At 37.8% G+C, this 20280-nt stretch overlaps 4 protein-coding genes across 6 annotated transcripts; 1 reads left to right on the top strand and 3 right to left on the bottom strand.

Annotated features, from left to right (window-relative positions):
- The first annotated feature begins 640 nt into the window (after window positions 1–640).
- On the top strand, window positions 641–3408 carry LOC117616804 (cilia- and flagella-associated protein 251-like). Of its 2 annotated transcripts, none has more exons than XM_034346227.1 (2): window positions 641–725; window positions 1719–3408. In XM_034346227.1, the coding sequence occupies exon 2, from the start codon at window positions 1778–1780 to the stop codon at window positions 2969–2971; it is 1194 nt and encodes a 397-aa protein (XP_034202118.1). In that variant the 5' UTR covers window positions 641–725; window positions 1719–1777; the 3' UTR covers window positions 2972–3408. The 2 variants fall into 2 exon arrangements, with proteins under 2 accessions (XP_034202118.1, XP_034202119.1); XM_034346228.1 differs by lacking the exon at window positions 641–725 and adding an exon at window positions 789–1055.
- Window positions 3409–6655: 3247 nt separating this feature from the next.
- On the bottom strand, window positions 6656–9806 carry LOC117614303 (mucin-2-like). Of its 2 annotated transcripts, XM_034343064.1 has the most exons (5): window positions 8972–9806; window positions 8673–8890; window positions 8054–8371; window positions 7261–7724; window positions 6656–7030 (listed from the first exon to the last, which is right to left on the bottom strand). In XM_034343064.1, exons 3-5 carry the CDS (start codon window positions 8145–8147, stop codon window positions 6848–6850), a joined length of 741 nt encoding a protein of 246 aa, XP_034198955.1. In that variant the 5' UTR covers window positions 8148–8371; window positions 8673–8890; window positions 8972–9806; the 3' UTR covers window positions 6656–6847. The 2 variants fall into 2 exon arrangements, with proteins under 2 accessions (XP_034198955.1, XP_034198954.1); XM_034343063.1 differs by having other exon boundaries at window positions 8054–8890.
- Window positions 8669–9541, bottom strand: LOC117620024 (protein MAIN-LIKE 1-like). Its single transcript, XM_034350116.1, has 3 exons — window positions 9227–9541; window positions 8972–9151; window positions 8669–8890 (listed from the first exon to the last, which is right to left on the bottom strand). Exons 1-3 carry the CDS (start codon window positions 9539–9541, stop codon window positions 8669–8671), a joined length of 717 nt encoding a protein of 238 aa, XP_034206007.1.
- A 7553-nt stretch (window positions 9807–17359) lies between the features above and the next one.
- Window positions 17360–19807, bottom strand: LOC117616232. The gene is made up of 2 exons (XM_034345477.1): window positions 18984–19807; window positions 17360–18431 (listed from the first exon to the last, which is right to left on the bottom strand). The coding sequence occupies exons 1-2, from the start codon at window positions 19625–19627 to the stop codon at window positions 17732–17734; spliced, it is 1344 nt and encodes a 447-aa protein (XP_034201368.1). The 5' UTR covers window positions 19628–19807; the 3' UTR covers window positions 17360–17731.
- Between the last annotated feature and the right edge of the window lie 473 nt (window positions 19808–20280).

Here is a 20280-nt window from a genome sequence, read left to right as displayed (position 1 = left end):
TTTGAGACCCCTCGAGCAATGTTTGAACTCCACGTAGATACGACTTGAATCCCTCTCGAATGGTTAAAATTTCTTAAAGGCTGGGGTAAAAGAAGTCGAACATAATCTCCCCTCATTGGTAGACTTGATGCCAATCTGATCAACAAGATCATTACTTTTCTCGAAGTATCTAACACCCCTCCTTTTCTTAAATGAAAAAAATAAAATATTTGGTTTATATTTTAGTAACAAAAGAAATTAACATTATCAGAATACGTGTAGAATGTCGTATTTGGCATTGGCAGTATGGAGTCGTCATTGTCCATAGTCCCCCAAAAAGAAGCCAACTTGATTTTAATGCTTTGTCCTCTCTGTCACACTCTCACAGTTACACTTCTCTCACTCTCAGTAAAATCTCACCTGCAGATGTGACATTGGATTTTGCCTTTTTATTGCTTCCCCTGAGAGAGAGAGAGAGAGAGAGAGAGAGAGAGAGCATACATTATTCACACCCTTCAACTACTCACTGTCCTCCTCTCCTTTCTAACCACATATTTGAATAGAAGAAGAAAAGGGTAGTAAATAAAAAGAAGAATATTTATTGTTGGGGTAAATTTTGGTAAATTTTGGTACTTGTTCATACATACATACATGTATATATGAAAGATGAAGCCAAATGCCCAAAACTCTAATCCCATCTCCTTTTATCTCAAGTTCTGATACTCAGCTTTTCCACTGAGTCACTGGTACGCTATCTTAGCTTCTTTTATTCATTCCGTGTTTGGTTTTTTCTTTTCTTTTTTCCTGTAACGTTAATTTTTTTTCTAGTTTTTATTTTGTACAAGTACTTGTTTATACTTCCAAGATTTGCTTAAACACTTGGATAGCGTATTCAAGGGAGGATTTTGGCCCCTTCAAGCTAGAAATGACAAGTTTTCATGTGGGTTTTGGGATTCTTGTCGCTGTAAGCGTAGAACTTGAAGTTGGGTGTGGGATAAATTCTCATCTGCTGTTTTCTTACCAATGGGTTGATTTCAATTTCTAAAAAATGATGCAGCTTCTGTTTGCGTTCACTGGTAAAAGTATATGCTGGATTTGGTTCTTCAAGTTTCATCTGTGTTCTGTTTTCTATCTGCAAATTTGATATCTTCTCTAACTTGCTGCATGTACAACTCATTTCACTGTTGAATATTTTCATAAGAGTAGTATTAATATTCTTTAATGCTGTCCTAAGCTGGATCATACATTAATTTCTAAGGGTGAAAAAGAGTGTTGCTTATAAGGTAAATTCTTCTGGATAATTTGATTATTTATGCATTTTGACACTGCCTGCACAGGCATAAATACATTCCAATGGAGTTTATTTCCTTTCCCTATTATCGTTTCCCTTGTCACTGTCGGCAAAGACTTCGAGTTGGTTTTTTTCAATGAGCTGGCTTGGTTTGGGAAGACTAACAGCAAAGATATAATTTTGAATCTCCAAACTCAACTCACCACTCAATTAGTGCAATATGTTTTGTTGTGTGCAACCCATAACCAATTCCAGACTTTATAACCCTTTCCATTCTCACCAAATAGGAGGTAAATTTGATCCTGCAGAATATGGTTATTTTATTCTGTGCATTGTTCAGTTTCTAAAGTAGAAATTTGGATGTATGATAAATAACATTTCCGATATACGGTTTAGTTTAGATTGTTTCATGGTTATTTACATATGGTTCTTACTTCCCTTTGTGCAGATTGGGTTACCACTTGCTGCTGCTAATTGGTAGAGTTAACACGTATTTAAGTAATAACCATGTTGAAGCAATCACCCAGTAGGAACCAGAGGTCAAAAGGCTTCAAGGTGAAGCATGCTCTTCAGATATTTCTGCTGCTTGCTATTTGCATCTGGTTGCTTTACCAGCTCAAGCACTCCCATGATAAGAAAGCATATGAAGAGAGCTCTGCAAAGATTTCGGGAAAGATGCAGAATGGGCAAGAAACAATAAAACTTGGGAGGCGTAGCCTCCATCCTCGGGTGGAGGAAACTTCCTTGGATATTGGAAGGCATAGGGAAAAAGAAGAAGAATCTGAAGAAGAGGTAGATGAGAGTAAAGATGAAGAAAGTGAGGAGGAAGGAAGAGGTGCTGAAGATGATGAAATAGACGGGCATGATCAAGAGAGAGCTGAGGACGAGTCTGAAGGGGTAGAGGATTTGATTGATGAAGAAGATACGGAGAGGGAAGAGGAAAGTGAAGAGAAGGGAAATGATTTGGAGATTCCCAGATTGCTAGAGGATCAAGCCCAAAATGAAGATGCAAGGAACACCCAGGAGGCCAGAGAGGAACAGTACAAGGGTGATGATGCATCCAGTGCTGTGAAACAGAACACCCAAAAACTAAGCAGTGAAATTGAAGTCGGAAGCTTGAGAAAAGTGAAGGAAGAAGAGGTAGATAAAGAGAATAAAACCAATGGTATCCTAGATTTTAGAGTTGATACAGATGATTCAGGCCCTAAATTTGGTAATATTGGCACAGCTAAATATGCTGCTGTTGACAATGCTGTGTATGGTGGCGAAAGAGGTAATCATTTTGGTTCGTCCAACTTAGATGTTCAGGCATTTACTAATTCATCAATCAACACGATTGAACAAGCAAAAATGAGCAATGATTCGACGGTGGCGCTGGTTGAATTCGCTGATTCTCTTGATGGAACAGAGATGTTACCAAAGTTGTACAAGGATGCAAGTCTAACTTCTAGCCGAAGGCACTCATACTTGGAAGCTGTTTCGGGGAAGGAGAACGAAAACCCCAAATCCAAGGATATGCAGTTAGGTTCCAGTATGACATTATCTGCAACTGAGAATTTAGATGCACCCAAGCAAGAAATGAAAGTTTCTATTGGTTCTGAAACAGAAAGTGTTGTCGTATCAGAAGCAATTGCAGATCTTGAGAAAAGCTCTGCTCCTAAAACCACCAATGAGAATGACCAGGAAGTTGCTAATGTGTAAGTCTCATGCATATGGTAGGGTGAACAGAGCAGTGGAAAGTTCAATGCTATTGACAACCAATGAAAATGGAGATGCTGTACAAAATGAATCACGATCTTTGGGTTCTTCATAGAGATGATTACCCAATCTTGGAGACTTTTACCTACGATTGTCAGACCCGGAGCAAACGACATTGGAGGTATAGCTGAGTGATCATTTCTGGTTACCATGTTGGGTTTTCCCTTGGATGTTCAATAGCATACATGATAGTAAGGTAGATGATCAACTGTATAGATCTTTTTCTCTGATGCCTAGATGATGTGATGCTATCAATTACCCGTGGCAATAAGTTTACGCAAATTAGAAAATTCAAACATGTACTTAAGTGTTACGTATCTAATAATTTTTGAAGTATCAAACTGATCTGTAGAATCAAAAGTTCTACCTATTACCTTCCAGAGGTTGATGTGAGACAGAAATTAGAGACAGCATATAACTAGGAATTGGAACCTCTGATTGCTTCAATTTTCAACAATTCACCTGTTCATGGCCATTGACCATAGATTTTAATCACATGATCAGGAGCTTCATGTCCAATTTGCACAAGGAGGAAATCAGCCCAGCCTACTAAAAGAAGGCCAGGATTGACCCAAAATGACCGAGGCCTACTGCACACTGCAGGCTTATTTTGTTACTTCAACTTGGTAGTATCTTTTGAAAGATTTTTGTGGGTTTTTGAAGGGTTAATTATTGCTATCGTGAATTAACATATGATTCCCAGTCCAACTCAGTAATAGACAACACTGAGATATGTAACAAGAAGGTAACGACAGCAAACAAAACTCAGAAGACTTCATTTCAATTTGACCAGAAAGGGAAGAGAACAAACAGTTCGATGGCAGACATTTCCTAACTCTAGACATGCTCTCTGTTTGTTAGATATGCAATTGCCATCACATGATCACTATTAGGTACTCAGTCAAGAAATGAGTATAGGCATTGATGTTGTTCGAAAATTATCCAAACACCATCAATGATAATATGGCAGCCATATCCATCCATGTTGCGGGCCTAAATTTTGCGTATAATTTCATGGACGGTAGAAGTAGCTCTAGAACAAAAATTATGAAAGGGGTTTGGCATCTTTTAGTTGTATGCATTGTAAATTGAATATCTTTCTGCATTTTAACAAGTGGAATCTAAAAATGAGTGTCAAATTGTCTCAATCTGAAATTCTCCTATGCGGACATCTGAACGTTATTATCGTGGGGACATTATTTATTTTGTACTACTCCTCTCTACTTTCTTGCCTGTTTACAATGACATCTGCACGATAATAACGTGCGAACATCCAGATAAGAGAATAACTATATATACACACACACACATATACATATATAGTAGCGCTGAAGTGTTAACCAATTGGTAATTTAATACAGCCATGATTCAAAAATAACTACTGTATCCCTTATTTCATGTAGATTGATGGATGCGTTACTTTACTTGCAGGAATATGGCCATAGGGTTAGGCTAGCAACTGATGCAAATTTCAAAGATTTCGTACTTACTGCTGGGTTAGAGTTCATTCCTTCAGGTGGAGATCCAAAAGTTCTTGCTGGTTATTCCTGCATACTTTTTGATGAGTGTTTGGTCTGCTTATTCCCTTTGGTAATTGCTAAAAAATTTATTTTGCAAAAAGTCTACTCATAAACTTGTTTTGACATTGAGGACCCCCCCTTAACTTCTAATGGGCACGATGATCGCACCAACATCTCTAGCTCATTCTGTTCCTCATCTCAAACAACAATATTTTTCAAATTCTGAAGAGTGAGCTACCATGTCTATTACCTGAAGGAACAGCAAAAGGAACTCTGTTTTACAAGAAATAGAGAGACACATATTTCGAGGCTGTGCGTAGGATTCTTTTCTGAAAACGAGTTTGGTTGAAGAAATGAATGGGGTGTAAATGGTAGGAAAATAAAGTAAAAATACAGATAAAATAGTTCACAAAAACAATAACTCGAGTCTCATTCAGGTGGCGGCTCAACATTTCATTGTATGTTTCAACACTTGAGCATTGAACATAAAAGTGGCTTGCGATTCGACCAATTTATGTACAATAAAGTTGCTACTTTTCTCATCAAAGCGCATTAGCATCTGCATTGAGAGCTCTTTGCTTTAAACTCAAGGAAGGATCAGCAGCAACCTGCAAAATGCAGAAGAAAATATCAATAACCTGAAACATGCAAAAGCAAATATCCTATACATAAGCACCATTAAAGCAAATAACCTTAAAATGCTCGAGTCCTTCAAACTTGCAAGCAAGTTCAACCTCATGTTCAACATGTAATAAGTGGTTAATAGTGAAAGCATAGCATAACACACCTCACATCATTGACATTAAAGAATTATAAAAAATTGAAACTAGTTTATCTTGCTATGATAAACAACATTGGTGGTTGCTCTATAAGAATTTAAATGCCACAAACAGATTTTATCCTTTCAGAGTTTATCCTTCGAATGTCTTTAGTTGTTTTAGTCAAATGCCTTGGTCTTCGTTTTATTTATTTATTTATTTTTTTGGGGACATAAACTTATGCTTCCTCCTGGTAACAGCGATTTTTATATTTTCCTTTGATGCAAATAAGACACACGAACGTTGTCCTAACAAGTGGGCCATTTTAAAAACTGGATATTTCAAACGTTTAACACCCTAAATAGACGACCGTTTTAAGACAGATTGTCGTCTAGCAAACTAACACGACACTGTTTAGGAAATTCGTCGTCTATTGAGTGTCGTCTATTACAATTATTGTTGTAGTGACAACAGGATTGAGAACTTGAAGATAAAGGTAGAGCAAAAGGAGCCTGTAAATACAATTTTGTGTAGTAACAGAACTGCATTTTCAACTAGTTGACACACTAACAACTTGGGGCTCATAGACTGAATCTTTTTGCAGTCATTACAAGAGAATCTGGGGGTATTCGTTTCTTTACTTACTGTTATAGGGAACTCAAGTCGAGAAAAACTTGCTGTAACTTAGAAAGGTGGAGGAGAGGCCGTGGGATGCGTACTCAAATGTGGGAATAGGATTTGCATTTTCAAGTCCTCGAAATGGTATTCATGGTTCAAGTTGGCCGCATTACATGATGGGAAACAAGGGAGCCCAATTGAGATGTCTGGTTCTCAAAGTCACATAAATAATTTACAGAAGCTTGTTAATGGGGTCAATGACAATTTTTGGCTTAATCGTTATCACCCACAAAGCTTGTCCCTCCAATGATATAACATTGATCAAAACGTAGGAGAGTTCATACGTTTTATGCCGATGAAAATGAGATTGCAGGTTTCGCTTTTTAAGTTTATGGAGGGTTTTAGCTTCGAGGGCATTTGAGTTATTTGAGTGTATTTAGGTGAATTTTTTGCTTTTTAAATTTTTTATTTTATTTTATAAAAACAGGCATTTATAGAAGTATGGGGTAAATTTTAACTACTTGTTATAAAAACTCACACATTTCTCAGTGTGTTAAAAACGCTTCCAATAACAGTTTTTACTGCCCTGGCGGAATTGGCCCTAGTAGACATTACATAAACATGTGACTGGCCCAAGACCGTGAAATTCTTTGATGCTCTTGCTCGACTCCTTTAAACAAGTAGGGGCAGTTTCCTTATATTTGGTAATTTTGAACTAGGAAATTCATGCATTTTGTGTGTGGTCAATATGCATTTTTTTTCTTTTTAATAATGAAAACAAAGTCATCTGTAGAAGATTTGTATGACGAGCAAAACAAAAACGATGTAATGTCAAAGTAACCTAGTAAGAGGATATCAGAACTTTACATTTCTGATGTCTTGCACATAATACGAAGAAAACATGGCTGTGGACTAGTGAAGAATCATGTGTAGGAGGAGTAGCCAAAACATCTCCTGATGAAAAATAAGCCTCTTCTAGCTGGCAATGACTCGGGTTTATCCTCAGATATATTGTGAGGAAAGTGTCTATGAAAGACATTCTCTGCTCCTGTCACCCCATCTTCGACATCCATGGCCTCGCCAATTTCAACAGCACGCTCTTTAACCTTTCAACCAAACCAAAAATAGTTATTTCTTGTTAATTTAATCTATTCAGATCCAGAGTAGAGATTGAAATAACAGAAAAATAACAACTAGTATTTGCATGTTAAAATTGATTGCAAAACAATGGCAACTTCAATTAAATCAGGGCATGTGCATGTGTGATAATTTACACTCAAGAAATGACAAATTATATGTAAATCACTTGGAAGTTTATAAAGAAAATGGTAAATACCTTTGGATCTAACATGAAGCGTATGGCATCGACCAACTGTGATAATGGGTTGTTTTCAGATTTTGAGTTGGTAGCTATGGAAGGCGATGAATTGAAGACTGGTGGTTTTGCCGCTTCTGCAACTTCTGCTGGTGCTGCAGCAGATTGTTGATCTTGAGATCCCGGTAGCGGAGGATTGCATGATGGAGATGCCTGATGAGATGTTGAGGGGTCAACAGTAGAACTATGCTGCGGAACTGGCCTAGGCAAGGTGGAGGGCTCTGCCTCCTGGTCTATGACTGAAGATGCATGCTGTGAAGGTGGGGTCTGCACATCTTGTATATGAGATGTTGACGGGTCAGCAGTAGAATTATGCTGCGGAACTGGCCTAGGCAAGGTGGAGGGCTCTGCCTCCTGGTCTATGACTGAAAATACAAGCTGTGAAGGTGGGGTTTGCACAGCTTGAGTATTTTGGGTAATACAAGCTGTCAAGAATTGGAAGAACTTAATATCCAATTTGATTAAAATTTATCAAATTTACTAACTTCATTGAAGGAAAATGTAGTATATAATACAAGGCATTGTGAATCAATGAATGACCATTATAATTGTTACCTTGAGCCTATGGAGTTTAGGGTTTAGGATCAGAACTACATGGTAGTAACAGTGTGAAAAAGAAAACTAAGCAAAGATATTAAACACAATTAACTATATTTAGATTGAGACTCCACTCCTGCCATTCAATATATTTAGTGTTGATAACAATTGATTGGGTAATCATGTAATAAATGAATAACCATTATAATATTGTTACCTTGAGCCTGTGAAGTTCGGACTTGAGCCTCTGAAGTTCGGACCTCTTCATCCTCTATGTTAACTTGAGCCTCTGACCATCCATCTTCTTCCATTAGAGAGGGAGTGGGAGTGTGTCCAAAGAAGTGGGCATGAAGGCAGAGGGAGAGGGAGTGGCAGTGTGTTGAGAGAAAGTGGCAGTGTGTCCAAAGGAAGCGGGCATGAAGGCAGAGGGAGAGGGAGTGGCAGTGTGTTGAGAGAGAGTGGCAGTGTGTCCAAAGGAAGCGGGCATGAAGGCAGAGGGAGAGGGAGTGGCAGTGTGTCCAGGTACAGGTGCATCCTCATTTTAAGACAAAAAACCAAAAAATCAAACATTTGCAAAGCCATTTAGAAAATTAAGTAACATGTACCAATAACGGTGATATTATAGAGCATGGATATCAGTAAATTTTCTATATGCCATCACCAATTTTGCAATATATATAACAGGTGTTGTAGGGCTGCACATAGCAAAACTGTTGGGATTGGGTTCATCCAAATCAGGTGTTGGAGAGTTGGCCAGAACATCAATGCATTGTATCAAACATATATGTCTGCACTCCCAATCCAGTACGTAATGTTTCTTAGAATAATATACTTACCCTGGCCCACTCATAGCTTTTGATTGGTATGACTTCACCTGGCAGCAAGCACTAAAATCAACTTTGTGGAAGCCAAACTTCTTTATGCATTTGTCGGGGCGATGGTAAGCCACGTAGTTAAAACAGATCATGACTGTTCTACTCAAACGCATGATCAATTGAGGTTTTAAACAATCCGGCAAGGACTCAGTAAGCCTTGCATATGGCTGCCATGTAACCTACAAGAAGCAAATTATATGAATGAAACAGAGAGAGAAGTGCACGCATAAATTCAAGGTAAACTAGAATAACTACCTTACCTCTTCAATATTCTTCAGCACATCAACATACTCTTCCATAGAAGCCTTGTACTTGCTTTCCAGCCTTTGCTTGTACACCTCTCCCCATCCGATGAGCAAAGGGAATTTATCAGGTTTGGCAAAATCATTTCTTTTCATGAGTTTATAAGCACGCTCCGGGATATACTCCATTATAGCAACCTGAAAAAATTTAAGGCCTTCGAAAGAATACCTTTCATACTCTATTTTTTTTTAAGGCATGAAATTAATATTTACTGTTAGAAATGCAGCATCTCCAACAAAGCGTTTACTTTTCGGGCTCTCTGAAAAATCTTCTATAGCATTTTGGAGATGTGCCAGCATTGCTGCCCCAAATGCATAAGTCTTCACATTTTCAAGTGTGTTGTGAAGATACAGGAGCCACACCTTATCTCTGCTTTTGTCTGGCAAAATGCAAGTTCTCAACACGTACAACATATATGCTATTACATATTTGTCAATCTCCTTTGCATCTAGTTGAGTAGGAACAACTTCAAAATTTGACTTTAACCATGAAAGACTACACTTCGTTCCTTTATTGCACTCAACCATTCCAAAAATTGTCCAAGCGAGTTCTCTAGAATCTAGATTGCTATTGGTAACTGGATTGCCATCTATCGGCAATCCAGTTATCCTACGCACGTCTTCTAATCTTAAAACATACTTCCACTTGCCAAATCTAAATTGTCTTTTTTTATAACATGCTAAAATGGCATTTAACATAGCCAAATCATGCTTCACCGTAAGCCTAGCATACTTCAAGTAGGTATCGAATCATGTTCCTTCAATTTAACCCTTCAACCCTTTCATCAATTTATGAAGTTTTTGATGAAATGGAATGTGAATAAAAGGGTTGAATGCCAACTTGAAGGAACATGATTCGATACCTATTTGAAGTATGCTAGGCTTACGGTGAAGCATGATTTAACTATGTTAAATACCATTTTAGCATGTTATAAAAAAGGACAATTTATATTTGGCAAATGGAAGTATGTTTTAAGATTAGAAGACGTGCTTAGGATAACTGGATTGCCGATAGATGGCAATCCAGTTACCGGTAGCAATCTAGACTCTAGAGAACTCGCTTGGACAATTTTTGGAATGGTTAAGTGCAATAAAGGAACGAAGTGTAGTCTTTCATGGTTAAAGTCAAATTTTGAAGTTGTTCATCCTCAACTAGATGCAAAGAAGATCAACAAATATGTAATAGCATATATGTTGTATGTGTTGAGAACTTGCATTGTGCCAGACAAAAGCATAGATAAGTTATTCTTGATCATTTTCCTTTTTTTTTTTTTTTTTTTTTGCTGCAAAGAAAAGTAAAGAAGAGATTATTGAGTATTATAGTATTAGCATTACAACTTTTTTTGGTTATATATATGAGTGAAAAAGCTTGTATATATGTAGGCTATAATTAACGGGGAAGGTATAGTATTGTTCTTCCTACATAATCGAGTTTGTGGACCTAGACTACTGCTGCTGCTAGACATTAATATCTGCTACACTGCTATATTCAATCAACCTAAAAATTGGGGCTTTTACCTCATCAATTGAAATTGGGTTTTTAAAGACAACAAACAAAGAATTAAAGAAAGGAAAAAATAACAGAAAGTAAATGAGAAGAAATTGAAAAGAAAAAAAAAATTACCTGAGAGAGGGAGCCGAAAGAGACGGCGCTATCACTGAGTTCCTTCGAGTGCGAGTGCGAGTGCGGGTGCGGAAGGGAGCCGAGAGAAGAGAGAGAAACAATTGCGAACAACTGTCGTATCAAAACCCCTGAGTTCCTCTCCAGTTTCGTGAACCAAGATTTGGGGACGCCGACGAAGACGAAGGTTGAAGATGGGCTGTCTCTCTCTTCGAATGACTTGTCTCCTTTTTGTTTTTGCCAACCTTCGAATGCCTTGTTTTAGTCAAATGCCTTGGTCTCCCTTTTTTTCTATTGTCCAAGCTGCCCTAGTTGATTTTTGGTCATATATGTCTTGGGCTTTTTTCTTTTTTACATAAACTTATGCTTCCTCCTGGTAACAGTGATTTTTATATTTTGCCTTTGACGCAACACACGAACGTTTTCCTCACAAGTGGGTCATTTTAAAAACTGGATATTTCAAATGTTTACACCCTAATAACTGACCGTTTTAAGACAAACTGTCGTCTAGCAAATTAACACAACACTGTTTAGGAAATTCGTGTCTATTGAGCTTGTCTATTACAATTATTATTGTAAGTGACAACAGGATTGAGAACTTGAAGATAATTATATATCACTTTCACTGGTGTTTTGTTTGTTGGGGATGATAGAGCAAAAGGAGCATGTAAATACAATTTTGTGTACTAAAAAAAACTGCATTTTCTACTAGTTGACACACTAACAACTTGGGGCTTATAGACTGAATCTTTTTGCAGTCATTACAAGAGAATCTGAGAGTATTCGTTTCTTTACTTACTGTTTTATAGGGAACTTGCTGTAACTTAGAAGGGTGGAGGAGAGGCCGTGGGGATGAGAATTGGGAGAGAAAGGACTTAGTTGGACAAAATTGCCCTCCAAATAGTTCACATGTATGCGTCACATGATTGGGTTTAAACATAAGATTGGATGAAATTCCATAAAATCTAATGGCATGTGTAAAATTGGCAATTTAAATTAATTCAGGTGCTAAATTTACTGATGTTTTTATTCAAGATATTAAGTTCGATTAGGATCCTAGTTCGAGGATATTTCAGCAATTAACTCATAGGAAAAAAAATAAGAAGTTGTTAATAAAAAGTGGTTGGTCAATTTTTCCTTTGGTAACATTTTTTGTTCTGCTTCTGTTTTAGTGTTAGAAACAGTAACTAGAGAAAACCTCACTTGCCGTTATGACGGTATTTTAAATTAATCATATCTTATTATGGGTTTTAATCTCTCACGTGATCATAATTAGTTTAGAACACTGTTACATTGACATTTCCGTTACATAAAGAGAAAAAAATTATATATAAAGAGAAACCAAATTGCATAACAGAAATTCATCTGAGCCATGGCACCCACGCCACCAACCCCCAACAAATACCTGCTCACTCTTTTACCCATATCTCAATTCTACAAGTCAGCCGAAACCCTAAACTCTACCCCCCCAACAATATTTTAAACAATGGTGTCTGCCAGCTCCAACACAAACAAACCCCAAGCATCCCCACCCCCCACCCCCCACCTTCATCGAAAGCGCATTCCAGCTATCTTCCATATTAATTTCAAATTAATTTTCTTTCCTTAAGGGCCATTACCCAGAATATTAATTAATTCGTGTACCTAAAAATAAACTGAAATCAAATCAGCACATAGACAACACTGAGATATGTACGGGTGAAGGGTTAATTATTGCTATCTAGAATGAAAAATATGATTCCCAGTCCAACTCATTAACAGACAACACTGAGATATGTTACAAGAAGGTAACGACAACAAACAAAAACCATTTCAATTTGACCAGAAAGGGAAGAGAACAAACAGTTTGATGGCAGACATTTCATATCTCTAGACATGCTTGCTGTTTGTTAGATATGCGTTTGCCATAATGTGATCGCTGTTAGGTACTCAATCAAGAAATGAGTAGTGACATTAATGGTGTTTGAAAATGAGCAAAAAGACTACATAAATGATAATATGGCAGCCATATCCATATCCATATCCATATCCTTGTTGCTGGCCTAAATTTTGCATACAATTTCATGGACGGTGGAAGTAGCTTTAGAACAAAACCTATGAAAAGGGTTTGGCATAAGCTGTATGCAGTGTAAAATGAATATCTTCCTGCAGTGACAAGTGGAGAGCAAGAGTCTACAAATGAGTATCAAAATCTCTAAAACAAGCCAACAACATAGTGGCTTATTGGTTTTGGGGAATGCGAGCAACTTTCTCTCTAACCTTCTCTTTTAGTGTTGAAATGCTAACCAATCATTTGATCAAACTTCATAATGTTTTCCATGATTTGAACTTATCATTTTTTGGTGTTCATTGAATGATCATCCTTGCAAATATTTACTCAAATAAGAAAGCATTTAGTTACCAAACAGTAACAAAATAAACAGACAAGGATAGTGTGTTTAATTCGCGGAATAATGAAAAATATGAATTTTAATAATAACAATAATTCTCACAGTTATTATGACAGCAAAAATTACAACACGAAATGTGTACAAGATTAATATAAACAACAAGAATGTAGGACATACTAACAAACTTTAACGATCAAGGCTTGCCGAAATTGCAATGCCTAAAGATAAATTTCAATCATACTCTTGTGCTCGCAGTTTGGTAGACAGCCGTTTCAAAGAATACAAGAATCAATAATCATAAATTTAAACACTTCAACTTTAAACTATAACGAACTAATTATATATTTATATTTTCTTGACGCCATTCGAAAGAATATTTGAAAAATGAAATATTGCAGCCTAGCACGACCTACTCAGCTAGAATGATAGCTAGTGTGGTAACTTATTTGAATCATGCCCAACCAGTTTTAATGGACACTGATAATAAATTTGCAACTTCTAGAAGCCATAGTTAAGGTGATAGCTTTGGTAAACATGTTAGTTCTAATTCTATGATACTTTTTGTGGACACATCACTTTTTTATTTGGGTTCCATTCTCGGTTTCTTTCTTTTACCAATAAACAAAAAGCAAAAATTTTTTAAATAAAATATATAAATAAATAAAGGACAAACAGTACAAAAGAACATGACCCTTAGATTTAGATAAACAGGATCCCACACATGGAGCCGGTGAAAGAGCAGCCAGTCTCCAGGTCCGTGAGAAAAGTCCATGAAACCATTCTTGTTGACACGGGTGCTGACTGTTTTCTTTATCACACCAGAAAATAGTGCAGCCTCCGCTGGATCTTATAAATAAATTCACATTCTTGGGAAAGTTTATGTTCACAAACTTGGTATAGAAGTCTTGTATTCCGAGAGACATCAACTTATTACACTAACTTTGGGACATAAACTGTTGTTACGTGATGTAACGTTTCATTTGCCGTTATTCTAAGCTCGCTATGAACTTTATTTATTGACAACAAATTACACACAAAAAATTACATTTGTACAATAAGTTGGTGTCTCTAGTATTATTGATATGTACGGGGTGGTCATTGTCTATGACAAAACGTAAACAATTAATAATCGATTATGGTGCTAGTTAAATATTATATTTTTGTAATTTTTTAAAGAAACTAGCTAAATCTGGCTTTCCTTTGGAGAAAAAAGAATACTTAAACCTCCTTCTTCAAGTATGCAATTTTGATTGAAGTATTGCTAATTTGGATAAGGTAGGGTAATTTTGGCTGTTGTTGAATTAGAATCTTGATTGTTTGAGCTTGCAAAATTTTATTTTCAGTTTGGTATGAAAGTGTCATATCCATCATCCTCCAGGATGTGGCCACTTAGAACCCTTGCTTGGATTGGATTGGATCTACCCATGTGGTCCAAGCACCGAACAAAAATGGCATGAATCTGCTATGCAAAACAAAAACTTGGGATGAAATCTTATATCCGTTGACAAGTAAAGCAACAAAGAATAAATAGAATAAATAAGCAGAAGTTGGGTGAGAAGCTGTTAATAAAAAGCGGTTGGTCGATTTTTCCTTTGGTAATATTTTTTGTTCTGATTCTGTTTCTGTTTTAGAAAGTGACTTGTGGAGGCTAGAGTAACTCATTAACAAGAGAAAAACTCAATTTACATAATGACGGTATTTCAAATTAATCATATTTTATTATGAGTTTTAATTTTCTCATTTGGTTGTAATTAGTTTATAATACTGTCACATTGACATTTCCGTCATATAGAGGGAAAAAATTATATACCATAGAAATAACTCTATTTTGTTATTCTCAATCAATCAAGTTCCGGTACGAGTGATAATTTTTCTACATGGTAGAACATGATTAGTTGAAAATAGTAAAATAATGTTATCTTCATGATATACAAATTACTTCCCCTCTCTCTATGTGGTCCCTCCCTAGGCATAGCCCTAGTGTTATAGTCCCTACTCACTAAAAAATGTGATGAACGTGACTTCTGATTTCTCTGAGTCCCGACGCAAAACTGTTGTTGTCCGGAAGACGACTTGGGGACCATTTGCCATAAGCCCCCATCTCAACAACAATCTCATCATCTCACTCACGTCACACCTTTCTCAAGTTTAAGTTCCATTTCTTTCAACTATAAATTCAATTTCAAACATTTTAAATAGGCTTATTATCACAAAACGTCTCTAAGATTTACGAAACTATCAGATTGCATCCTTAATGTTTTTTTTTTGTCATTCATGGTCCTCAAGGTTAGTATGCATGATCACAAATGGTCATTGCCGTTTGGTTCCGTCAAAAACTCTGTTAGTTTGCTGATGTAGCATATCTGTATATCACAAAACATCCTTCAGGTTCACACACCTATCACAAATTGTCCTCATGAAATTTTTAAAATTTTTAAATTTAAAATTCATAAAATTTTTGTTTTCTTTTTAAAATTTTATGAATTATAATTATTTTTAAAAATATATTAAATTTTAAATACATGTGACACTATATTATTGTAGATGTTGGCTCCATATATATGCCACATTAACAAACTAATGAAGTTTTTAAAAAATAATTTAAAATTCATAAAATTTAAAAATGAAAAAAACTAAAGGTTTAGGGTTCATAAATGGTCCTCAAGATTAAAATCCTTCTATAAATGATTTTTTTCATTTATAAATAATTTTAAAAAGAAAACCAAATTTGATGAATTTTAAATTAAAAAATAAAAAAAATTCATAGGGACCATTTGTGATAAGTTTGTAAACCTCATGGATGTTTTGTGATATATATGTATGTCACACAACAAACTAACAGAGTTTTTTACAGAACCTGAAGGCATGGACTATTTGTGATAGTTTCGTAAACCTTAGGGATGTTTTGTGATAATAAGCCTTTAAAATATATATATATATATATAAAATACAGTATGTGCTTCCTAGGTAACAATAATAACCCATCTTCACATATCCTTTAAACAACACTTTTCATAATTGAGCGCATTTTTGCTCATCACCCATTGAGCATTATCACCACATTAATTATCTTCGAATGAATATAATTAAAACGACATACTACAATAAAAAAAAGTTTGAGTAAAATTCGAGTCAACCAGCCAAAATATGTTTAAAATCGAGTTGCCCATCACCTGGAAATTAACTGGTTTACAACCTGACACATTTAACAAGTTTAATTGTGAGTAAAATTATTGATAAAGTGTGAATGTTTAATGAACTAAAAGGGTTTAAAAATAGATCAAAGTAATATATGATTCCGAATTAAATTGAGACGGTCAACTAGCTTTTGGTTTAATGTATTGAGAGAGATCCCATTTTGAAATACCCCTCCCACATTGATTAAAAGAAAATCGTGTTGCAAATGATATACCAAAAGAAGATTGGGTTTTAGATGGGAATAGGGGGTCTTGATAAACGTTTCCTATTCAACGAACCTCATTGTGATTCTTTTAAAAAAAATAATATAAGACATTTGCAACCTTATTGTGATCCATTTAGGTCTAATATGCGTTTGTTTTCTTTTTCGGTTAATCCAACTTTGAACCTATCATAATTAACCTATACGCCACCCTTTGTCTCCTACTTAGGCTAACCCCAAGGATTTAATGTGTATAAGTTTTTTAAATGTATAAAACAAACATCAATTTTCTTTGAAGGAGACGACCAACAAGTCATTACTCAAAATTTCAATTATCATACAACAATTTAAAAATAAAATAAAATAGAAGATGGTCCCCTTTCTACTATGGAGTTTTTTTTTTTTTTTTAAAATTTTATAACTGAAGTTTATAAATGAGGAAAAAAAAATTTCACACACACTATCAAGATGTCATAAAAATTTAAACATAAGACAACTAATATGCAAATCAAGACGCTTTTATTATTTTTATGAACGAAGAAAAGTTGGATTCAATGGTCCCCCGATCATCCATGGTCCCCCTCACTCTTTTACCCATATATCAATTCTAGAAGTCAGCCGAAACCCTATGCCTGCCAGCTCGAACGCAAAACCCAAGCACCCCCACGCCCCACCTTCATCAAAAGCGCATTCCAGCTATCCTCCATATTAATTTCAAATTAATTTTCTTTCCTTAAAAGCCATTACACAAAATATTAATTAATTCGTGTACCTAAAAATAAACAGAAATCAAATCAGCACGAAACCTGCACGCCCTTCCCTTCCCTTCCCCACATTAATCATTCAACTACTACTTTCTGCTAAACTACAATTTACAGACACACAGATGGAACTAATTAAAAATTAATTAACGTGCTTAGCTACCATCAATTAGATTACAGCTAAATCCACACTTCCTCTATTTAATTCATCCAAATTAAAGTAACATCAAATATTCTTCAAGTGAGCGACTACAAATATTCCAACTAAAGCAAGCCCTTCATTTCAAAAAACTAAAAGGGAAAATTAAACACAAGTCACACGACCAAAAACAAAGCGTGCCCTGCCTAATCTCTCTCTCTCTCCTTCCTCTCACTGTACACACTACACAGCTCTCTCTCTCTCTCTCTCTCTCTCTCTCTCCTCTCTCTCTGTTTGTTAGTAGTAATTAAAAATATTTTTTTTCTTCTCCAGCAAACCAAACTCAGAATAACCAAAAACAAGAAAGGACCAAATCCCATTAAAACGACGACGTAGCCCTATCCGGGTCATCGGAGCAGGTCCGAGTCCTGACATAGCTCCTTCCTCAGCCGTTGAGAGAAAAGCCTGCAGGCGTCCATGCTCAGATCAACGGCAGCGGCCAACGCCACGTAAGCCGCGGCGTCCTCCGTACAGTTCACGTGCTGCACGCTCACCTCCACCGCAGGCTTGCTGCACCTGCCCTCACCCTCAACCTTCGCCGACATCACAAAACCTCTGTACAAGCAATAGGGCCACAACCCGTACCCGAAATCCCCGCTGCCCCGCGGGCTGCAACCCGGAGAGTTTGGGACGGGTCGGGTACCGGAACCCGAACCCAGATCCAGTACGAATTTCCCGCCCTTGTTTAAGCTGAGAGTGGACTCGGCCAACACAATGCCGGCACCGCTGGTGTCGGGAATGAGTTCGAAGCGGTACCCGAGGCCGTCGGAGCCGCCTCTTTCGCGCCAGGCCTCGAGGCGGCCCCACGGTTTCCACGTGTTGTCGCCGGGTCGGAGGATGAGCCAGGATCCCGGGTTAGACCGGCTGACCCGGTCCGAACCGGGTGAAGCCACGAAGGGTGTGACCATCGAGGCTGCGGCTACGGGCGAGCCGGAGAGGTCGTGGACCGTTATGGACCAGCCCTTTCGCTCCTTCCCCGGTCGCTCTCTCTCGCTCCCAAACGAGCCTAACCAGCTTCGAGAGTTGCCGTGGTCCAAATGTAAAGACCTGGGAACAGAGGGGCAAAATGGGAATTTAAAAAAAAAAATCATTTCAGAATCTGCGTATAAAGCTTTAATGGGAAGGATTCAATTTAGAATGCAACTGGTAAACAACGCATCAAACACAGAGAATCTAATATAATAAAACATTTATTTAAAAAAAAGAAAAAGTAAATTTAAGAAGATGAGAGGGGCAAAATGAGAATAAAAATTAATCGACAGTAAACAAACTTTGTAAAAGCTCCGGAAATGAAACAGGGACCTGGTTAATAAAAAATGGGCTTAGAATCTACGTAAAGAGCTTTAATGGGATCAGAGTCCGCTTGAAGGATTCAATTGCAAAACGTCGTCCTAAAGCGAATAAAATTGTGAGCTTCACTACTCTAATTTAATTATAGTATCAAACTTTTACCCAAAACATTCGCATTCACAATCTCGAATCAAACACAGAATCTACTTTTTTTTTCTTTGCAAAAATAAAATAATTATTATTATTATACCGAAACCCTAACACAGACAAAGAAAATTTGGGGAAAAAAAAGAGGAAAATGAATAATACCTGGATCTTTGAGTGCCTCGGTCGCCGGTGCTTCTGAAGCTGAATTTGCAGGTGAAGACGGGCTGCCGAATGTTGCCTTGGATTTGAAACACTTGTGGGCTACATTCGGGTTCTCCGTCGAACTGGAAAACGAATCTCGGGTCGGGTTCGGCCTTAACATTCAAATGGAACTGGGTCTGGGCCGAGAACACGCCTTTGAGGACGCCTTTCCCGACGGAGACCCACCCGTTGTGGAACACACTGGGCTTGGACTCGGTTCCCGCCAGATCCAGCGGCACGGAAACCCGACCCAACAGCCTTCCGGAATTGACGCCGCAGGTGCTGCCTCTGCGACCCGTGTATATCGAGATTTTGAGGCAGAGCTTGGGGGCGAATATGGACTTGGACCCGACCCGGTCCAGATCCGACTTGCTAAGGTGGAAAGTAGCGGCGACGCCGTTTGCCTGAGCGGCGTTGTCGAGGGTTTGGGCCTCAGGCGGGAGACAGGGAACGACGGCGTTTTGAGGGGGGAGGTTGTTGAGCTTGATCTTGCAGAAGCATGGTGCTGAGGAAGGGTGGACGACGGAGCGGGCGGGCTTGGAAGCGACTGGGATCTTGAGAGCCAGATTGCCCACTGTGACCCGCACGAATGGGCAGGGATCCATTGCAGAAAGCAAAGTAAATGCAAAGCAGAAGCTCCTCTCCCTCAGTCTAGGGCATTGCCATTGATGCTCTGGTTTTGTGCTCTGTGTGTTTGTTTATTGAGTTTCTAAATTGGAAAGTGTAAAGGGCTAAGGGCTAGAGGGGAGAGAGAGAGAGAGAGAGAGAGAGAGAGATGAATTTTTAATTGTGATTTTTTTTTGGGGTTGGGGGGTTGGAAGACAGCTGGATACAGGCTGGCATGACTGCCAGCTCAGATCGAAGTTGACGCCATTTTGAGGATTGTGGATGAATGGGAAGTTTTCTCTCTCTCTCTCTCTCTCTCTCTGTGTATATAGTGGGCCCCACACCTCTCCTCCACCTGAGTCTGACCAACTCCCTAACCCAACCCACCTACACTGGTCCAGGTCCACTCTCTCTACAGCACTGCCTCTTTTAATTTTCATACTTCTTTTACGCTTTGTGAAATGACGAATTCGGCCCCGGTCCCTTCCAGCTATAGAAGGAATCTCCGGCTCTCTGTGCAAAACCGCCGGCGCACACACTTGTCAAATCTGCGTGCTTTCTTCTTTCCCGCCTCCTCCTCTTCCCTCACGTGGACTTCCTCCTGCACCGCAGAGCCACGGACCACGTGGGGTCCGCTCATTGAATTGGGCTT

The sequence above is a fragment of the Prunus dulcis genome, chromosome 1 (assembly GCF_902201215.1).
Source record: "Prunus dulcis chromosome 1, ALMONDv2, whole genome shotgun sequence".
NCBI lineage: Eukaryota > Viridiplantae > Streptophyta > Magnoliopsida > Rosales > Rosaceae > Prunus > Prunus dulcis.
This window is presented reverse-complemented; position numbering and strand designations above follow the sequence as displayed.

What these genes read in the sequence shown, in the direction of transcription:
- LOC117616804 (XM_034346227.1), top strand. Translation starts at nt 1,778, where the DNA reads ATGTTGAAGCAATCACCCAGTAGGAACCAGAGGTCAAAAGGCTTCAAG.
- LOC117620024 (XM_034350116.1), bottom strand. Translation starts at nt 9,541, where the DNA reads ATGGTTGAGTGCAATAAAGGAACGAAGTGTAGTCTTTCATGGTTAAAG. An exon ending in GAGATGCTGCATTTCTAACA is followed by an intron (nt 9,152 to 9,226) that starts GTAAATATTAAT and finishes AAATTTTTTCAG; the next exon opens with GTTGCTATAATGGAGTATAT. An exon ending in TGCTGAAGAATATTGAAGAG is followed by an intron (nt 8,891 to 8,971) that starts GTAAGGTAGTTA and finishes TGCTTCTTGTAG; the next exon opens with GTTACATGGCAGCCATATGC.
- LOC117614303 (XM_034343063.1), bottom strand. Translation starts at nt 8,147, where the DNA reads ATGGAAGAAGATGGATGGTCAGAGGCTCAAGTTAACATAGAGGATGAA. An exon ending in CCGAACTTCACAGGCTCAAG is followed by an intron (nt 7,725 to 8,053) that starts GTAACAATATTA and finishes AATTCTTGACAG; the next exon opens with CTTGTATTACCCAAAATACT. An exon ending in GCTTCATGTTAGATCCAAAG is followed by an intron (nt 7,031 to 7,260) that starts GTATTTACCATT and finishes TTTGGTTGAAAG; the next exon opens with GTTAAAGAGCGTGCTGTTGA.
- LOC117616232 (XM_034345477.1), bottom strand. Translation starts at nt 19,627, where the DNA reads ATGGATCCCTGCCCATTCGTGCGGGTCACAGTGGGCAATCTGGCTCTC. An exon ending in CGAGGCACTCAAAGATCCAG is followed by an intron (nt 18,432 to 18,983) that starts GTATTATTCATT and finishes CTCTGTTCCCAG; the next exon opens with GTCTTTACATTTGGACCACG.